The 20,217-nt window shown below is 58.0% G+C and overlaps 2 protein-coding genes across 4 annotated transcripts in view; both read left to right on the forward strand.

Annotated features, from left to right (window-relative positions):
• Nucleotides 1-3,415: 3,415 nt before the first annotated feature.
• Nucleotides 3,416-12,415, forward strand: LOC111160365 (fructosamine 3 kinase related protein). Of its 2 annotated transcripts, none has more exons than XM_022523431.1 (6): nucleotides 3,416-3,627; nucleotides 7,500-7,651; nucleotides 8,912-9,003; nucleotides 9,909-9,991; nucleotides 11,051-11,173; nucleotides 11,426-12,415. In XM_022523431.1, exons 2-6 carry the CDS (start codon nucleotides 7,509-7,511, stop codon nucleotides 11,762-11,764), a joined length of 780 nt encoding a protein of 259 aa, XP_022379139.1. In that variant the 5' UTR covers nucleotides 3,416-3,627; nucleotides 7,500-7,508; the 3' UTR covers nucleotides 11,765-12,415. The 2 variants fall into 2 exon arrangements, with proteins under 2 accessions (XP_022379139.1, XP_022379138.1); XM_022523430.1 differs by lacking the exon at nucleotides 3,416-3,627 and adding an exon at nucleotides 3,764-4,115 and having other exon boundaries at nucleotides 11,426-11,764.
• Nucleotides 12,416-17,169: 4,754 nt separating this feature from the next.
• LOC111160382 (fructosamine 3 kinase) overlaps nucleotides 17,170-20,217 on the forward strand; it is a 6,988-nt gene continuing 3,940 nt past the window's right edge. Inside the window, exons 1-4 of one of the 2 annotated variants that reach the window (XM_022523466.1) lie at nucleotides 17,170-17,310; nucleotides 19,349-19,500; nucleotides 19,618-19,710; nucleotides 20,002-20,077. In XM_022523466.1, coding sequence (XP_022379174.1) covers nucleotides 17,170-17,310; nucleotides 19,349-19,500; nucleotides 19,618-19,710; nucleotides 20,002-20,077 — 462 coding nt within the window. Of the gene's footprint in view, nucleotides 17,311-19,348; nucleotides 19,501-19,617; nucleotides 19,711-19,994; nucleotides 20,078-20,217 lie in introns of both variants that reach the window. The other variant, XM_022523465.1, reaches the window with a different exon arrangement.

Genomic DNA, 20,217 nt, shown 5'->3' on the forward strand with positions numbered 1-20,217 from the left:
GCCGAAGGCAGCGGCTTAACCCACTGAGCCACCCAGGCGCCCCCATTTGTATCTTTAGGGTAAATACCCAGTAGTGCGATTGCTGGGTCATAGGGTAGCTCTGTTTTCAACTTTTTGAGGAACCTCCATGCTGTTTTCCAGAGTGGCTGCACCAGCTTGCATTCCCACCAACAGTGCAGGAGGGCTCCCCTTTCTCTGCATCCTCGCCAATACTTGTCGTTTCCTGACTTGTTAATTTTAGCCATTCCGACTGGTGTGAGGTGGGATCTCATCATGGTTTTTTTTTTTTTTAAGATTTTATTTATTTATTTGACACAGAGAGATCACAAGTAGACAAAGAGGCAGGCGGAGAGGGAGAGAGGGAAGCAGGCTCCCCGCTGAGCAAAGAGCCCGATTAGGGACTCGATCCCAGGACCCTGAGATCATGACCTGAGCCGAAGGCAGCGGCTTAACCCACTGAGACACCCAGGCGCCCTCATCGTGGTTTTGATTTATATTTCCTGATGCTGAGTGATGTGGAGCACTTTTTCATGTGTCTGTTGGCCATCTGGGTGTCTTATTTGCAGAAATGTCTGTTCATGTCCTCTGCCCATTTCTTGATTGGATTATTTGTTCTTTGGGTATTGAGTTTGTTAAGTTTTTTATAGATTTTGGATACTAGCCCTTTATCTGATATGTCATTTGCAAATATCTTCTCCCATTCTGTCAGCCGTCTTTTGGTTTTGATAATGGTTTCCTTTGCTGCGCAAAAGCTTTTGATCTTGAAGTCCCAATAGTTCATTTTTGCCCTTGCTTCCCTTGCCTTTGGCGATGTTCCTAGGAAGAAGTTGCTGTGGCTGAGGTCAAAGAGGTTGCTGCCTGTGCAGCCTGTGTTCTCCTCAAGGATTTTGATGGACTCCTATCTCATCCATTTTGAGTCTATTTTCATGTGTCGTGTAAGGAAATGGTCCAGTTTCATTTTTCTGCATGTGGCTGTCCAATTTTCCCAACACCATTTGTTGAAGAGACTGTCTTTTTTCCATTGGACATTCTTTCCTGCTTTGTGGAAGAGTAGTTGACCCTAGAGTTGAGGGTCTGTTTCTGGGCTCTCTATTCTGTTCCATTGATCTGTGTGTCTGTTTTTGAGTCAGTACCATACTGTCTTGATGATGACAGCTTTGTAATAGAGCTTGAAGTCTGGAATTGTGATGCCACCAACTTTGGCTTTCTTTTTCATCATTCCTCTGGCTATTTGGAGTCTTTTCTGGTTCCATATAAATTTTAGGATTATTTTTTCCATTTCTTTGACAAAGTTGATGGGATTTTTTAAAAAAGATTTTATTTATTTATTATTTATCAGAGAGAGAGAGAGAGAGAGAGAGAGCACAAGCAGGTAGAGGGGCAGGCAGAGGCAGAGAGAGAAGCAGCCTCCCCATCAAGCAAGGAGCTGGATTCGGGACTCGATCCCAGGACCCTGGGATCATGACCTGAGCTGAAGGCAGGCTTAACGGACTGAGCCAACCAGGCGTCCCAGTTGATGGGATTTTGATAGAGTTTGCATTAAATGTGTAAATTGCTTTAGGTAGCATTGGCATTTTCAAAATATTTGTTCTTCCAACCCATAAGCATGGAATGTTTTTCCATTTCTTTGTGTCTTCCTCAATTTCTTTCATGAGTACTTTATAGTTTTCTGAGTACAGACTCTTTGCGTCTTTGGTTAGGTTTATTCCTAGGTATCTTATAGGTTAATTTCTCTTTTTTTCTTTTTTTGAAAAGATTTTTATTTATTTGACATACAGAGAGAGAAATCACAAGTAGGCAGAGAAGCAGACAGAGAGAGAGGAGGAAGCAGGCTCCCTGCTGAGCAGAGAGCCCGATGCTGGGCTCGATCCCAGGACCCTGAGATCATGACCTGAGCTGAAGGCAGAGGCTCAACCCACTGAGCCACCCAGACACCCCTTAATTTCTCTTTCTTCTGTCTTGCTGTTTGTGTATAGAAATGCAACTGATTTCTGTGCATTGATTTTACATCCTGACAGTTTACTGAATTCCTGTATGAGATCTGCTTTGGAGTGGAGTCTTTTGGGTTTTCCACATAAAGCATCATATCATCAGGCAGTCACAGTCTTTTGGTGACAATCATTCCACTATTTTTTGGCTCTCAGTATTGGGGTTGGGAAATCAGATGTTAATCCTTTCAAAGCAAACTGACTTTCCTTGCTGGCTACATTAGAAATTTCCAGTGCCTTTTGTGATCTGCAATTTCACTGTTACTTGGCTATGTGTGAAATTTTAGTGTATCTAGCTTAAAATTTGGGGAGAACGTGGATCTGAGGGTTGGTGTATTTCATCAGTTCTAGAAAGTTCTCATCCATTTTCTGTTCAATCATAGCCTCTTCCTTTTCCCTTTTCTGGAACTCCAGCTAAATGTCTACTATTTTCCGTGTGTCTTACCTTGCCTGTAATTTCCCTGTTTGTCTCCTTGTGCCACATTCTTGACATCTATTTTTTTTTATTTTTAAAAAATTTATCTGAGATAGAGCAAAGCACAGAGGGAAATACAGGCTCCCTGCTCACCAGGGAGCCAGGTGTGGCGCTGGAATTCAGGACAGCAGGGTCATGACCTGAGCCAAAGGTAGGCGCTTAACCGACTGAGCCACCCAAGTACCCCTCTTTATGATTTCTCTGATCTCTTCCAGTTTGCTAATTCTCTTATTAAGCTGTTAAATCGACTCAGTAGCTCTACATTTTAATTTTTAATGTAAGATTAATTAATTTTTGTTTTGAATTTATAAAATCTCCTTTGGTTCTTTACAGAGACTGCTTAACCTTTTATAGACAGCTGTGAAAATCAATCAAGGAAAGTCTCACCAAAATGGTGTCAGGAGGCCGGTAGGGGGCGCGCTGTGGCCAGCCCTGGTTATCGATTACAGACCCAACAGGAACAGAGGCACCTCGCAGGAGGGTACCACTTCACGAAGCGAGCTCCTGGACCGAAGGTTTCCTGCTGCCCCGGCAACAGCCCAGCCAATGAGAGACGGGCACAGCCCAGCCAATGGGAGACGCGCGCAGCCCGCGGCTCCCGCTCTGGGCTTCCGGGTTGGCGCGGGAGGCCGCCGCGCGGACGTGAACCGCGGACACACGGGACTGGGCGGTCACTGCGTCGCGTCCCGCCGGTGAGCGAAGGGCGGGCGAGCGGCCAACAGCCGCGGCCACGAGGCCCGGCCCCGCGGACGAGCACCCTCGGGCGTCGCAGCTGCGGCCCAGCGCACGGAGATGCCGGGCCCCCGGCGTTCGCGCCGCGTCCGTCCCGTCGTCGCTGCCGGCCGGCCCGTCTGCAGGAGCTGGCGACCCCCGGCTGCGCGCACGGCCCCCGAGAGGGAGCCCCTCCTTGCTGTGCGGGCCGCCGGGCCTCCTGTCCCGGGCGCGGGCCGCTGCTGCTCCCGGCGTCCGTCTCTGCCCGCCAGGCCGCCGGCCGCTTGGGGCTAACGGGGCCCACCCGCGAGCTCCGCCGCGCTTTCCCCGGAGCGCTCCGTCGGGCCGCGGAGCCGGGTGCCAGAGGTCGTCACGTGGGAGGAGCGAACTAGAGAAGCCTCAGCTGATGCGGACGGCGGCCCCCGGGAGCAGCTCTCCCGCCCTGTCTCCGGGGTGAGTCCCAGAACCCACCGCCCCTCAACCAATCGCAGGGTGTCCTGGCGGCCCGGGCCCGCCCCTCAGCGCCTCACCCAATCCCAGGGTGGGCTGGCGGCCCGGTCCCGCCCCCCCCAGCGCCCCTCCCAATCGCAGGGTGGGCTGGCGGCCCGGTTCCGCCCCTCAGCGCCTCACCCTGTCCCAGGGTGTCCTTGCGGCCCGGTCCCGCCCCTTAGCGCCCCACCCAATCCCCTTGTGCTCCCGTGACCAGGTTCCGCCCCTCTCAAGCCTCACCCAGTCACCGTGCGTCTCCGCTGCCGGCCTTTTCCTGGCCGGAAGCAGTCCGCGGACGTGCCTGGGGGAATATGGAGGCGCTGCTGAAGCGGGAGCTGGGCTGCGACTTCGTCAAGGCTACGGGTCACTCGGGGGGCGGGTGCATTAGCCAGGGCCAGAGTTACGACACGGACAAAGGACGCGTGTTTGTGAAAGTGAACTCCAAGGCGGAGGTCGGGGCCGCCGCGGGCCGGGTCAGGGTGGGCGGGTGGGCGGGTGGGGGGCGGTCGGCGAGTGGCGTCTGGGTGGGGCTCCGGGCCCAGGTCTGGGGTCGGAGGTCGGGGTTCGGGCTCTGGGGTGGGCGCGGGAGTGCTCAAGGCCCGGGCGGGGTCTGCACGGCAGGGCCGCGGGGCGGTGGTGCTTGCTGCCCCCGGGCCGTTGGGCGGTGTCCGCGGTTCCCAGGGTCGCGCCCGCAGCTGAGCCTTGGAAGCCCCTGGGAGGGTAGCGCGCCCCGTGGGCGGCCGTCTTGGGACCCCTGCGCCGCGCTGCCGCGGGGACGGCAGTTCTGGGGCGGCCGGGGGTGTGGCCGCCGCGGGTCTGAGCGGGCCCGGCAGTGGCAGCGTCTTGTCCCGGGGTTTACTGGGACGGGCGGCGACCGGGATGTCTGTGTTGTTGGAAATCCTCGAGCCGCTGCCTCTGGGAGTTTGGGCCGCGGGACCACGGACCCGCCAGTGCCGGCGTCTCCGCTCTGGGAGCGGGTGTCCGCTGAGAGCCCACCGCCACGCTGCGAGGGGGGCTTCTCCCTGTTCTCAGTGTCGGGGGCGAGGGAGCGCCCTGGGGTCTCTGTGTCAGAGCACCAGCCCCACCAAGCGGGCTCCGGCCCCGGGAGCCCAGTCACCTCCAGGGCTCTCACTCCAGGTCTCACTGGGACTTAGGTTTTGACAGAGGAACTGGGCAGGGGGCGCCGGCTTTGGCCCACTGTAGCCCCTCACTCCAGGAAGTTCTGTCTGTACACGAACCTTCTCACAGGGGCCCCGAGACGACAGGGGAGCCTCAGTGCTGAAGCCGTACTTCCCCCGGTGCGGCTGTCACTTCTGTGCCCGTTTGCGTGGGTCACGCCGGTGCTGTTAGCGGGAAAGCCCGGGCTGGCTCCAGGAGGCAGTGGGCAGCTGGGCAGTGGGTTGTTTCAGATGGGGCGGGAGGGGCTGGCCCCAGTACCCCGTCCTCAGGTCACAGCCGTGCTGCGCCTTCATTCTGCCCCTGGAGAGCATTCTTGCCGTGATTTCCACTTTCTTCCCAGATGTGACGCCCGCTGTCCGCGAGAGCCGGTGAGCTCTTTCTGAGCCGACCCCACTCCACGCTCCGCTCTGCGGGGACGAGCTGCCACACAGCCTACGCACAGCCTTCTTGCAGGCGTGTGTCCGCATTGGTGCTTGGAGTCACCTCAGCAGCCCTCGTGCTGCCCCTCCCCACGTTCTCTGTGGGGCTTCTCTGCTTTCTGGCTTTGTTGTCCCACATAGGTGGCATCTGGCCCCTTCCTGTGTGTATTTCCACCTTCAGAGTCATCTCTGCACCCAGCGTGAGGTCAAGAGCCACCTGTTCCACCGACGGAGGTGGCCAGGTGCCCCAAAGTCCACACTCTTCTTGCTGAACCTTCTCCCCGGAGTTCCTTCTGGTCCTTTGGCAGGTGGTTCTGCACGCGCGCTTTTCTGGCTTTGTGTGGACACTGCTGTGAGTGGTGGTGCCCTGGCACAAGCATCTGCTGGCCGCATGAAAACAGGACTTCCTTCTGTGCCTTCCCTTGTAGGGCGTGGAGATAGCTCCCACCCTGCTGCAAGAAGACTAGTGATTGCGCCTGTCTTTTCCCTCACAACCCCGTAAACTGACCTGCTCGAAGCAAGATTATTCTTATCTGTCTCGGTGCCTGCGGTTGGGTCCCTCCTGCTCCTCCCTTAAGCTCCAGAGCTTTTTTGGAGCACTGTGGGCCCCCCCCCGCCTACTTCCCTCCCTCTCCTCTCGGGGACCCACAGACACTTGTGTGGGGGAGGCTTCACCTCTGGCTGCATTCACAGATCCTCTCCACCTGCCCCCGATGGTTACCGATCTTATTCTCCCCTTACTCGGCTTTCCCGGACCAGTGCTTTGGTACAAAGCAGCCAGTGCCGTTAGCTGTCCGCAGTAGTGGGATGACGATGACGTGTTTACAGAGTGTTCAGAAGGGGCTGTGCCAGTGTTAGCGGCCAGCTCAGTTGCTCAGGGCCGCGAGCCTGGGAACTTGGTCCCCGGTATTAACCCACTTTACGGGGGAGGGGGCAGGTGTGGGGAATGTGAGCAGCTCGGCCGGGGTCGTAGACCCAGTCCTGAGAGTATGGAGAGGAACGTTCCTGGCAACACTTCCTCTTAGCGCCACGAAGCTGCCCGGCTGCTGGTCGGTGCCCTGGGCCCTCCCGTTCTGGGGAGCTGTGCCCGGCCGTGAGAGTAAACTCTGTCAGTGCACCAGCAGAACAAAGGCAGCGGGACAAAGCAGCCAGACTGCTTGCTCTGCATGTAGAAGGACAAAGCAGACGTGACCCATCCGTGGTGATGGGGATGCAAGGGGCTGGGGAGCAGAGGGGCCTCCGGGCGACAGCGTCCTGTCTGTGTGTGGGGGCAGTCCTGCAGTGCACAGCCTTGGTGAAAACTGGAGTCATGTGCTCCCATTGGTGCCTTTTTCTTCTCATACTTCTGTAGCATTTTGACGGGGAAAAAAAAAAAAGCTACTCTAAAGGGAGTAGTTACTTAGTCTGGGAAGTGAGGGAAGGTTTTTCTGAGAAGGCAGAAATCTGAAGCATGATGAGGAAGGGTCTCCCTTGTCAAAAGGTGGGGGTGGGGCTGCGAGCAGAGGCACTTGGCCTCTTTGAGCTGTGGGGAACTAGAAGAAGACCATAGTCCAGGGGCACGGGGGTGTCTATGCGTGTGCTGGTGTGTGCACATGTGGGCGTGGAGGTGTAGGAGGGAGCCCAGGAGAGCACAGAGAGCAGGCAGGGCCAGACCCCATGGGGCTCACACAGGTTGCTAGCTCAGGCGTGTTCCAGGCAGGGATTTGCCGTCAGTAACGGTACCTGCCAGGGTGAGCAAGGAGGTGAGGGGAAGGACAGTTGCTGCCGTCTGGGGGAGACTGGAAATGGTGGTTAAGATGGGATGGTTTCCAGTGTGAGGTCAGAGGTGCCCTCAAACCTGGTGAGAGGTGACCTCAGGTGTGTAGCATGTGCAGGTGGAGGGCCAGGTGGCACAGGACTGTGGCCAGGGTACCGTCAGATGATGGCCCACATGCATAGTCCAGCTCTGCACCAGATGTTCGGTGAAATTTTAGAGGCCTTCCCCTTCCCTCTCTGGAGAGACTCAGCGAGAGTGTAGAAGAGGGTCCAGAACACGACAGTGCGACCCCACTTCCTCCTGGGCCGGTTCAGTGCGCAGCCTGCTCTGCTGGAAAGCCCGAGAATCTGTGTCTGTCGGGTCTGCAGTCAGGTGGCGTCTGCTTCACATTGCGACGCTTGAGGAAACGTGTCCGTGTAACCCCTTTCCAGAAGTCATCCTGCTCTCCGTTCTCTCTCCCTCCTCCATTATTTTTCGGAAAGGCCAAAAGAATGTTTGAAGGTGAGATGGCAAGTTTAACTGCCATCCTGAGAACGGACACCGTGAGAGTGCCCAAGCCCATCAAGGTCCTGGACGGCCTGGGAGGCAGCAGCCTGCTGGTGATGGAGCACGTGGACATGCGGTACCTGAGCAGGTCTGTCTGGGCACCGCCCCCCCCAACTTGGCTTTGGTTCTTTTTTTTTTTTAATACAGATTTTATTTATTTATTTGACAGACAGAGATCACAAGTAGGCAGAGAGGCAGGCACAGAGAGAGGGGGAAGCAGGCTTCCTGCTAAGCAGGGAGCCCAGTGCGGGGCTCAATCCCAGGACCCTGAGACCATGACCTGAGCCGAAGGCAGAGGATTAACCCACTGAGCCACCGTCTCTCTCTCTCTCTCTTTTTTTTTTTTTTTAAGCATTTTTTGAGTCTTGAGGTTTTTTTTTTTTAAGATTTTATGTACTGGAGGGGCACCTGGGTGGCTCAGTGGGTTAAAACCTCTGCCTTCGGCTCAGGTCATGATCCCAGGGTCCTGGGATCGAGCCCCACATCGGGCTCTCTGCTCAGCGGGGAGCCTGCTTCCTCCTCTCTCTCTGCCTGCCTCTCCGCCTACTTGTGATCTCTGTCAAATAAATAAATAAAATCTTAAAAAAAAAAAAAAGATTTTATGTACTGGGGTGCCTGGGTGGCTCTGTGGGTTACAGCCTCTGCCTTCGGCTCGGGTCATGATCCCAGGGTCCTGGGATCGAGCCCTGCCTTGGGCTCTCTGCTCAGCGGGGAGCCTGCTTCCTCCTCTCTCTCTGCCTGTTTCTCTGCCTACTTGTGATCTCCGTCTGTCAAATAAATAAAAATAATAATAATCTTTAAAAAAAAAAAAAGATGTACTTATTTCAGCAAGAGAGAAAGAGAGAACACAGCGGGGAGGGCAGAGGGAGAGGGAGATGCAGACTACCCTCCCCGCCGAGCCGGGAGCCGGGTGTGGGGCTCGATCCCAGGACCCTGGGACCATGACCTGAGCTGAAGGCAGAGGCTTCATGGACTAAACCCCCAGGCGCCCCATGGCTCTGTTTCATTTCTGAGTCTGAGCCCCTTCATACCTGAAAGCTCGCATCGAGGTATCACTTTGAGGGACCTGTGACCCCACGCATCACGGGCTGTGGACCTAACCTGAACCCTAACCCTCGGCTGTGCAGATGGGAAAGGAATCTCCCAAGAGGAGATGTGGACAAGGGACCCAGCTGCCCAGGAAAGGCTGGGAAAGAGCACCAGACAACCAGGGCCCTTCATTCCCCTCTCGGTCACTGAAGCTGACTTTATGTCCCCTTGGCTTGCTTTCCATGGCCTGAGACTGTGCACGAGGCCGTGACCCCACGATGATGTGCCCCTTGCTTGACTGATGCTCTCCCTTTCACAGCCATGCTGCCAAGCTCGGAACCCAGCTCGCAGACCTACACCTAGACAACAAGAGGCGTGGGGAGACCCTCCAGAAGGAGGCTAGCACCGTGGGTATGCAGCTGTGTGGGCGTGAGGGCCCCTCGAACACACTTGGCCGGCATGGGCATGTGGGTGGGTCTGTGTTGATGCTTGAGGAGAGGAGTGTCACCCCGAAGGCTAGGGACACAGTGGACACAGGGAACGTGATTCTGTACCGTGACGTAGCGTGTTTGGAAGAAGAAGTTTTCCCCCGTCCTGTTACGGTTCCTTTACCCCTCCTGCCCCAGAGGAAAGCCTGTCAGAGCTGCAGTGGCTTTCTGTGCTGTGCCTCCTCTCCTGAGAACGGCCACACGTGAGGCACAGCCCGGTGGCCCTCACGTCCAGCCTTCGTAGAGCTTAGCGCTTCCAGTGTTCTCGTCTTCTGATGTTTGGTAATCTGCGTGCAGCCCTGGGGTCACTGTGCGGGCAGAACAGCTGACACACCAGGGGTGGACGGCCAAGGCTGCTGTGTCAGATGGGTCCTGTGGCACCCTGCCCCTGCCAGGCCCACGTTGTCCAGGCCTTCGGGGTTTTTGCCTAGTTTGGGGGAGCCGCAGGGGACACCAAGGAGGCCGTTTCACATCAGCTTATTCTTCACAGATGGCCAGGGCAAGGCTGGCCTCCGGGAGCCATCCTTTCCCAATAGGTCACAGGGTGAGCTGCTTTCCTCCTTTCTCAGATGCAGCGTTGTCGCTCCTCTGGGCGGCCTCTGGCGTCTCTCCCGGGCCGTGTGGGTGTCCTGCATCTCTGAGTCCGAGCAGAGCAGGCTGTTCCCGGGCCCTGAGGTTTTGTGGCGACGGGAGCCCTCATTTGTCTCTGGATGAGGACACGAGGGGAAAGGCTCAGCAAGACAGGCCTCAACGCTGTGCTGAGCTCCAAAAGCAGCCAGAGGGAGTGTGGGAGCCAGTCGTCTCTCTTGTCTTTCTTCTGCTTACAAGGGAAAGGAGCCGGGCAGGTGGTACAGCCCTTCATGGACCAGTTTGGGTTTGACGTGGTGACATGCTGTGGATACCTCCCCCAGGTGAGCGACACCAGCACTTGGCCTTCTGCGTTCCCATCAGGTCAGGTCGCCCGCCCAGGGAAGGAACTCACCTCCCCCTTTATGAAATTTAGTAAAAGCCTTCGCTCTCTTTTTCTCTTGGCTGATTTTGAAGAGGTTGATAGGAGGTTTACCTGCCTCACCCGCTAGGTAAGCTCAGATAAACAGGACCAACAAGTCAGGGTGCTGGGTCTCGAGGTGTGGAAACATTAGACTTTGGGGCAGTTTTCTTCCTCCTAGATTCTCAAAGATAGCATGATGTAAGTGGGCTGCACCTTTCAGTTTTATGACCCTGTGGTTGGCTCCCTGGGAATTTGGGCTGCGGCGCTCAACCCAGTGCCCAGCAGATGTTCAACGGGGAGGGCGGGAGTTGTGCCCCCAGACAGTGCAGGTGGCTTCTAGGAAGAGGAAACTTTCAGGGATTCCTGGTAGGCACCGGGGCACGGGAGATACTGTTCAGGTTTGGAATGTGGGGAGGGGCTGTCCAGGAATCTGCTCCAGGTGGCAAGTGCCTGAAGGCTGGTGTTCCCTTGTCCCACCTGCTCCGTGGAACTCTGGGGCCGTTCCTCTGGCTCTGCCCCCTCCTCGCTGGCCTGTGGCTCGCCCAGTGTGTGTACAGACACCTAGGCCTGCGCGCACACGCCTGGGGGAGGGGTTCTGTCTTGTCAGGTGGTGGTGGCTGCCCTCGACGGTGCCCTTGAACTGGGCCTCATGCGGCCCCTCATGTCTTCGCTCTGGGGAGGGCAGTGCTGGCTGCCTGAGTGGGGGCCCCAGAGGGGTCCTTGTGGCCGGGGCAGGCCGGCTCTGGGTGTGCTCCTGCATGAGTGCGGGTGGACAGAATGTGCCCTAGAGCTCCTCAGAGTGGCCTGTGTTGCTCCTCATGGGAGGGTCCCCTGCTTCTGCAACAGGGTGTGAGGTCCCCTTCTGTCCACGAGACACGGTCTGCCTGGTCAGCCACCATGCCTTCCACGGCCCTTAGAGCTGTGCCCTGCTGCTTCGGGCTTCTTCCTTGGGCTCTGCCACTCTCCTCTGTCCACGCAGGTGAACGACTGGCAGGAGGACTGGGTCACCTTCTACGCCCGGCAGCGCATTCAGCCCCAGATGGACATGGTGGAGCAGGGGTCTGGGGACAGAGAGGCCCGGGAGCTCTGGTCTGCTCTGCAGGTGAGTCCAGCCAGGGCCCGACTGGGGAGGCCCCGAGGCAGAAGTGGCCACCGGGGGTCCAGGCCCGGACAGGAGATGGGCTGGCCGGCCAGAGGGGTGGCTGTCGGTGTCCCTCCACCCCGTCCGAGCCGTGTGTGTCCCTGCGCATCCGTGCGCCACACTCTGCTGGGGCAGTTGGGCCACACAGGAAAGCGTCTGTGTCCCTCCCACGTGTGCTGGTTACTTGGCTGAGAACAGGTTTCCTTCCTGCAGCTAAAGATCCCCGACCTGTTTCGCGACCTGGACATCGTCCCAGCCCTGTTGCATGGAGACCTCTGGGGAGGAAACGTAGCCGAGGACTCCTCTGGGCCCATCATCTTTGACCCGGCCTCTTTCTACGGCCACTCGGAGTACGAGCTGGCAATAGCTGGCATGTTTGGGGGTTTCAGCCACTCCTTCTACTCTGCCTACCACCGCGCAGTCCCCAAGGCCCCGGGGTTTGAGGCCCGCCAGCAGCTCTACCAGCTCTTCCACTACTTGAACCACTGGAATCATTTCGGGTCGGGGTATAGAGGGTCTTCGCTGAACATCATGAGGAATCTCACCCAGTGAGCGTCCCTGCTGTGGACGGGCGCCAGGTCCCAGCCAGACGCCTGTCGCCAGCGCCTGCTGCTGCCCCTAGTCCTGTCTGGCAGGGCTGCTTCCCCGAGTCTTCACACGAACCTTTTGCTCCACGGCTGGGTAAAACCACGCTGGGGTGGGTGTGGGCCCCATCGTGCGGGCCCCGTGGAAACGCTGTTGCCTGGAGGCTGAGCCGCAACGGCCAGCTGCTGCTGAGCGCGTGTTCCCTGGCAGCCCCTCCGTCTCCTCTCCGGAGCGACTCTGACGTGGGGAAGATGCCTCCCGGCAGGTTAGACATGGGGGTAGACCTGAAACCAGCACCGCCCTCGGCTTCTCGCTGCCGGGTTCACTGAGCACACTCCCTTCCTTTCCGGCGCTCTGTGCCCTGCCACAGGCCGAGCAGTCTGGAAGTTGGTTCTGGGAGTAACCAAACTGCGGGTCTTGGGTAAGTTTAGGAGCCACTGAGTCCCTCCTGTCAGCACCCCATCTCGCCTGCCCTTGTAAAGCTCGTGAGCTGCTCCTTTGTGTAAAAGCTCTAACCCCGCGGCTCCCGCTTCACGCGGACTGTTCTGAGTGGCACTGATGCTAAGAAAGCCTTTTGCATAAACATTTGAATAAACTTTCATTGATGTCAGTCATGCACGGGATTGTGTATTTCCTTCATTTGCATTGTAACTCAATGTTTATCTTAGGTGTTTGCCAAGAGACCTTTGTAATGCCTTGTGACAAACAGAACCCTTGTTTCTTCTTCTTTTTTTTTTTTTTAAAGATTTTTATTTATTTATTTGACAGAGAGAGATCACAAGTAGACAGAGAGGCAGGCAGAGAGAGAGAGAGGGAAGCAGGCTCCCTGCCAAGCAGAGAGCCCGATGCGGGACTCGATCCCAGGACCCTGAGATCATGACCTGAGCCGAAGGCAGCGGCTTAACCCACTGAGCCACCCAGGCGCCCCAGAACCCTTGTTTCTTAAGAGCAGTTTCTTTCTCGACTGTTCAGTAAGAGAATAGCGCGGAGTTTCCCCCATACGGACACTGTAGCCTGAGGACTGCTTCTCCTGTCTGACCAGATGAGGTGCGTGGGCCGCTCGGGGAGGCCTGGTCACCAGTGGGCTGTAGAGAGAGGTCCCCAGAGGCCCCTCCTGGGAGCTGTGCCATCAGTGAGGGTGTGGCCAGGCCCCAGGCAGGAGGTGGTATCACAGCCGTGCACCCCTGTCTCCTGGCTTTGGGGGTGGTGCAGGACTTGCCAGCTTTTTAAACTCGGCTGCTTGTACGATAGCTCATTCTAAAATACCAACTTTTGGGGGTGCCTCGGTGTCTCAGTTGGTTAAGCGACTTCGGCTGCGGTCATAGTCCTAGGGTCCAGTCCTGCATCGGGCTCCCTGCTCAGCAGGGGGTTTGCTTCTCCTCCTGCCTGCCTCTCCTCCCGTCATGTGCATGCTCTCAGGCCCTCTCTCAAATAAATAAATGAAATCTTAAAAGTTTAAAAAAATAAAATACCAACTTTTATACCTAATTTTGCACCCATAATTTTTTATACGTGTATATATTTTTATATAAAGAGTTGTTATGGGGCACCTGGGGTGCTCAGGTGGTGAAGTGTGGGCCTTTGGCTCAGGTCATGATCCCAGGGTCCTGAGATTGAGTCCCACATCAGGCTTCCTGCTCAGTGGGGAGCCTGCTTCTCCCTCTGCCCCTCCCCCTGCTTGTGTTCCCTCTCAGTCAAATAAATAAATAAAATCTTAAAAAAGTTGTGGGCGCCTGCATGGCTCAGTGGGTTAAGCCACTACCTTCGGCTCAGGTCATGACCTCAGGGTCCTGGGATCGAGCCCCGCATCGGGCTCTCTGCTTATCGAGGAGTCTGCTTCCTCCCCCCTCTCTCTCTCTCTCTCTGCCTGCCTCTCTGCCTGCTTGTGATCTCTGTCTGTCAAATAAATAAATAAAATCTTAAAAAAAAAAAAAGTCAAAATTGTATAAGCTGCAGACCCTGAAGCCCGGAACCTATCCCAAGCTGCTGGTGGGTTGCTGTGTTCCGTGAGAGCCCCTCTCAGCACATGTCATCCCAGCACAGAGACTGCATTGTTCCCTGGGGGTCTGGGCTGACTTGGGGGCAGAGGGGATGAGGTTCTGACCGAGGGCCGCACTTCCAAGGGCAGCTGTGGGATGGGGTCCCGGCAGCGGCCTGCCTCCTGTCCTTGCCAGGGCAGCCTGCTGGCCTCTGGAATATCAGGGAGATTTGGCTAGACACAGGATGAACTTCGGATTCAGCTCCTTGACCCCTTGGCAGCAAGACATTCGAGCCCTTCAGGGCAGCTGTGAGCACCCCAAGGGCTGCCAGAGGCAGGGGTGAGGCGTGTCTCTGGGGCCATTGTACTTCTTACTGAAATGGGAATGTATCCAAACACATCATGGTCTGCCCCTGCCAGAGTACCACCATTTCCACAGAAGGAAGTCCTCAGATAACCGAACTTGACCTTCCCACCTCAAAGCTGCTGCTGCTTTTCTTTTTTAATAGTTTTTTTTTTAAGATTTTATTTATTTACTTGACAGAGATCACAAGTAGGCAGAGAGGCAGGCGGGAGGGTGGGGAAGCAGGCTCCCCGCGGAGCAGAGAGCCCGATGCAGGGCTTGAACCCAGGACCCTGAGATCATGACCTGAGCCAAAGGCAGAGGCTTTAACCCACTGAGCCACCCAGGCGCCCCCCCCACCCCACCCCAAAGCTTCTGAGTGTCCTTTTGATGAGAATGGCCCTGAAACTTTGATGTCTCTGCCTGAAACAGGACGTCAGTTCTGTGCCCTCGATGTGGTCTTTGGCTGCGTGTTCTGTGTCTAGGGGCCTCCGCCGGTGGTGCCCTCCCAGTTTTTGCCCTGTATGGGATCATGAGTTCCGTTTATCATTACCACAGTAATGGTAGGGCACAGGACCAGCACAGGAGGCTCTTAGGTTAGCCACTCGAGCTTTGGATCCCTCTTTCATAAAGGGGGCTAATAATGACACCCACACGCTGTCCCAGTGCCGGCCTGTGGGTGCTGCTCCTGGCTCCCCACTTGCGGGGGACACTTCCTCGTCCTTCCAGTGGAATGTGCTTCCAAGGCCATCTTGCATCAGATAGCCTGTCTGCTGCGTGGGTTCCCTCTCGGGCAGAAGAATTGCTCACACTGGAATATGTGCAGAAACAGCACAGAGATGAAGGCCTCTGAGTTCTGAAGAGGTGGCAGAATTCCCCTCCCTTTCTCAGAGCAATCATCTGCCTGAGGGCCATGGCCCCAGCACAATTCCTGGTGGAGGCCAGAGCGATGGACTAGAAGGGACACCTGGGCAGTGTCTCTGCTGGCTCAGGCTGTAGCCAGGGCCTTAGGACTCCAACCCCCCCACCACCCTGCTGCCTTCCTGGGGTCCTTTTTCTGAGCAGCTTTGCAAAAGCCCTACCCGGCCATGGGCTGTTTTCCTTCTTGGTGTCACTGGACTGTGTCACGGTAAGGGTTCTGAATAGGCAGGGGAGTCCAGTGCATGTGCATGACCCCATCATTATCTCAGTCCCCCTGCCTCAGAAAGGGGACTCAGTTCATGGGGTCGCTTGGATGTCCCTGATCACATCTCCCAACTGAACTTCTAACCAGCTGGTGACCAAAACTCACATGTACCTTTGAGAGGAGAGTGGGGCCAATTTGCAAAGTTACAGTGCTCTCTTTGGCATGTGTCTTCACATGGAGGATGTGGCTGCTCAGATAGGAGCTGGGAGGTCTGGGAAGGGACCCCAAGTGCCTGGGCGTCAGCACCAGTAAGATGCTGTGCCCCTGTCTGGCTGCCACCTGCCACATTCAGACCCTGCTTGGGCAAAACCATGCCCAAGCCTCAGTGAAGACCAGCATCTCCCCCATGGTGCCTGCAGGCTCATGGGTGCCTAACTCTGGCAGCTTTGGGACCCACTTTAGAGCCAATATTTGTAATTCTGAAAAAGAGAACAGAGAAGACAGGGAGGAAACCATAAAGAACTGAAGACAACCTCAGAAGGTAGAAGGACCAAGTTTCTGTCCTGAAACAGCTCACCTGAACTGCCTTGGGGATGGCAGGAAACTTACCCCAGCCACCTCTTGGGGAAACTGTCAGATCCTGGGGACACAGGGAGGACCCTAAAAGCCTCCAGAGAGAGAACAGTTTCCACACAAAGAGAAGAATCAAAGTGGCCTCAAACTTCTCAATACCAAATGAGCCGGAAAGTAATGGAGCAGGACCTTCTTGTTAATGAAGGAACAGGACCTCATTTCCAACCTGGAATTCTATACCCAGCCAAAATGTCAATCGAGAATAAAGACATTTGCAGAAGTGCAAGAGCTCACATCTCTCCATTAGGAACCCTTCCTCAAGATGCAATAAGAAGGTGGGCTTCACCAGGCTGGGAGAAAAAGTGTAGGAGGAGGAAGACATGCAGAGGTAGATGCCTTTTCTACAGATGGACTCATAATCTCTCCCATCCCACCTGCGGTTCTGCAATGACCTTGTGCATGTGTGTGCATGCACATGGGCATGTATATATTTTTAAAGATTTTATTTATTTACTTCACAGAGAGAGAGAGCGAGAGAGCACAAGCAGGGGGAGTGGCAGGCAGAGGGAGAGGAGGGAGCAGGCTCCCCGCTGAGCAGGGAGCAAGGCAGGGAGCCCCAATCTCAAGACTCTGGGACCCTTACCTGAGCTGCAGGCAGAGGCTTCACCAACTGAGTCCCCCAGGCGCCTGGGGCATGTGTGTTTTGAGGCTCCTTTTGAGGGCAGCAGGTCTCTTACCAGGGGTTCCATACTTGGTAGGGTGGGCCACTTGGTATCAGAGCCCCCGGAGCACCCTCGATCTGTGATGGCCACCAAGTGCCCGGATGAACAAGCCCAGCACCGGCGACGGGTTCACTGGACAGAGTCTGGGCCAGGGGATGTGGTCAGGACCCCCAGCCATGTCCCGACAGTGCGAGACCTAGCTGGGCCTGTGACCCGTGTCCCAGGGACAGCGGACCCTACCCTGAACTGTGCCCTGCGTCCCGCTGGGGCTGGGCCGACGTCCAGCAATGGTTCGTGCAGCCTCTGGCGGGAGGTGCTGGCAGGGCGCCCCGTGGGTGGGCCCCACGGAGGGTTGTAGGGCGCCCGGCGCGGACACAGGCGGAGGGCGCCGCCCCCACTCCAGTCTCCACGGAAAGGCCCCGCCGGCCCTCGGCCTCCGGCCGGCTCGGTTCCCCCACGGCGCGAGCGGGCGGGGAGCACGGGGACCAGACGCTGCGGAGGACGGCGCGGAGCCCGCAGGCGGCGCAGCTCCGTGGCCGCCCCCGCGGACAGCGGCCTCTGCAGCGGCGGCTCCGCCCCGGCCCGCGTCTGCGCCATCCGGCCCCTCCCCGCACCCTGCCCGCAGCCGCGATGGAGCAGCTGCTGCGCGCCGAGCTGCGCACCGCGAGCCTGCGGGCCTTCGGGAGCCCCGGCGCCGGCTGCATCAGCGAGGGGCGCGCCTACGACACGGACGCGGGCCCGGTGTTCGTCAAGGTCAACCGCCGGACGCAGGTGCGGCCACGACACCCCCGCGGCCTGAGCCGGAGGCTGGAGAGGGGAGGGCGGGCGCGGGGCGCGGGGCGCGGGGCGCGGTCCTGCCGGGAGCGGGCACCTGCGGGGCCGCGGGGCTCCAGCATTTTCTAAGGACGCGGGGCTTCGTCAGCGGGTTCATAACCCGCGTTCGCTGTCATTTCTCTGCCCACCGAGCGTGGGGGACGCGAGGCTTGGCGTCCTGGAGTCCGGGGCTGCGTCTGCTTCTCCCCGGGCCGGCTCCCGGCTCCCCCTTCCACAGCGCGTGGGTCCGGCTCACCAGGCGGGAGAGGCACCTGGAGGCCAGGTTCGGTGAGGGAGCACGAGGGCCCGACCCAGTCCCCCCGAGTCCTGGCCTGTGCTCGTGTTTGGAGCTGGGTAATGCCTGCTTAGCGTTTGCTGTTAAATACACTTTCCGAACGGAGGAGGTTAGCCTGGGCAAGCGCACCCCGGGTGCTGAGGGTGACTCCACAAGGTCCCCCGTGCCCCATGAGCCAGGGCCTGAGCAGGAGTTGGGGGTGCTGGCTACGGGCTGAAGGACTTGCAGAGAGGCTCCTCCCTGTCCCCCTGCAGCACTGCCCACCTGTGGATGAGGGGTTGGGCCTGGTCCAGGGAACCGTCAGGGAACTTCCTTTCAGAACCGAAAGCTCTCCAAATAAGCCCCCCTCCTGGGAAGCACTTTGGGTTCAGGGTCCAGGCAGGCTGTAGAACCCTCCTCACTGAGTGCTCCCCCAGGCCGGGATCCACCATCTGCCCTTGAAAGCCTGGGTGCTGGCACACAGTAGGTGAGCAGATGGCAGGGGAGGCACTCAGGACACAGGCGGTCTGGAGCCCAGGTGTTCTCTGCTCCTGTATGTTTGGGGGTTCGCTTGCCCTGGGAGCGCCGCTGGGATCGCTGGGGACTGTGGGATGTTCCCTGACACCAGCCACCCCTTCCTTCAGAATCCCAGGTGTGGGCTGGCGGTGTGGAGGACGCCTCTCCTCAGTTTCCCCTTGAGTACTCTGAAGTAAAGGGTGGGATTCTCTGCCCGTGTGGACATAGTACTTTGGCCTCATGAGAAATAATTCTTTAGCCAGAAGTGTTCACATTAATAAACACACTTCTAACCAACTAATAGTGAATATGAGGTGAGAGTTCGCCTGCTCTAAAATCGGGGTATTTGTGGGAAATGTTTCAGAAATGGGACGGCTCCTGCGTCCCAGCAGAGGCTGTTCCCTCTTCTTCCTTGGTGGGGTGTGAGGCTCCTTCCCACCCCCCAGGCCCTGCTGCCTGCTTATCTCTGGGGACAGGCCCTGGACCCGAGCCAGGCCCTGCTGACCTTCCTGCCCTGCCTTCCCTTGCCCCCAGTGTGTGTCCCAGTCACTCAGAGATGCGGCCTCAGGCCCCCCTGTGGTGCTCCTGCCCTGCTGGGATTGCCTGAGGCTGTGAGGTGGGCAGGTAACCTGGAAGGGGACCAGGTCCAGCTCCAGACCCTCCACTAACCCACACTCTGAGGCACCCCACTGTACTCCCTGGCACACCCGGCCCTCCCACAGCCCCCCCCATGGCACCACCCAGAACCTCCACAGCACCCCAGCATACCCCCAGGACTCCCACAGCCACCTGAGGTATCTCACCACCTTCATTGCACCCCATGGTACCTGTGGCCCCAGCAGCATCCTGCAGGACCCCACTGTACCCCCAAGCACACTCGACACTTCCATGGGCTCCCCGCACCCCACCGTATACCCAGCACCTCCAGCACCTCCTCTGCCCTGGGCTTCCCTCCTCTCAGAGGAAGCACTCAGGGCGGGGGCATCAGCGTCCTGCCCACCCCAGGCCCCAGGCACAGCCTCATCCTGCAGCCCCTTCCTATAGGAAAGGGGCCACTTTGCACCCCACTTTCTGAGGAGCTGATGTCTTGCTCTCCAGCTAGTTTTCCGTAGCTGAAGGTCCCGGGTGCTTGGGATCCTGCGCGGCGGCTCCTGTCCAGGGCGGCAGAGGCCCCTGCTGGACTCACGGTGCCTCTTTGGGACGCAGGCCCGGCAGATGTTCGAGGGTGAGATGGCAAGCCTGGAAGCCCTCCAGAGCACAGGCCTGGTGCGGGTGCCTCGGCCCATCAAGGTGATTGACCTGCCTGGAGGTGGGGCTGCCTTCGTGATGGAGCATCTGAAGATGAGGGGCTTGAGCAGGTGCAGGAGTCTGGGGGGAGGGAGGAGGGGCAGAGGGAGTGGGGCGGAGAGGAGTGTTTCAGGCCCCACTGGCTCGGAATTCCCTGCGTGAAGCCGTGACCTCGCCTCTTTCCTCAGTCAGGCGGCCAGACTGGGGGAGCAGCTGGCGGACCTGCACCTTCACAACCAGAAGCTTGGGGAGAAGTCGAAGGAGGAGAGCACAGTGGGTACGTTCGTGCGCTTCTGTGCGCCCTTGCCCCCATCCTGGTGTGCCCGCGGGGGGCCGGCGCTCTGAGTTTTCCCGGGGCTGAGCGGCACCCTTCGCCTGCGGTGCCGCTGTGCAGGGGAGAAGGCTGGGGGCACCCGCAGGTGGGCCGTCGGACTAGCTCTGGACGCGCTCCTGGCCAGCACTTTGGGCCGGGGTGCGGGCAGGGGTCGGTCGGGGACTGCGCCCGTCCGGGTGTCTGCTGCGCTCTGGCATCGAAGAGAAGGACAGCAGCTCTTTCTGCCGACAGGCCGCAGGGCTGAGGGAGCCGAGCCCCGGCACGTGACCAAGTTTGGCTTCCACAGGGTGACGTGCTGCGGCTTCATCCCGCAGGTGAGTGGGGGTGTCCTCTGCGCACCAGGAAGGCGGCCGGAGTTCCGAGCTCCGAGTGTGAGCCTGGATACCTGGGATGGGAGGGCAGAGGTGGAAGTTCGCGGGGCTGGGCTCTGAGGAGGGGGCAAGCTGTGGGACGG

This window comes from Enhydra lutris, unplaced genomic scaffold (genome assembly GCF_002288905.1).
Source record: "Enhydra lutris kenyoni isolate GAN:26980312 unplaced genomic scaffold, ASM228890v2 scaffoldscaffold75, whole genome shotgun sequence".
In the NCBI taxonomy this organism is placed as follows: Eukaryota; Metazoa; Chordata; class Mammalia; order Carnivora; family Mustelidae; genus Enhydra; species Enhydra lutris.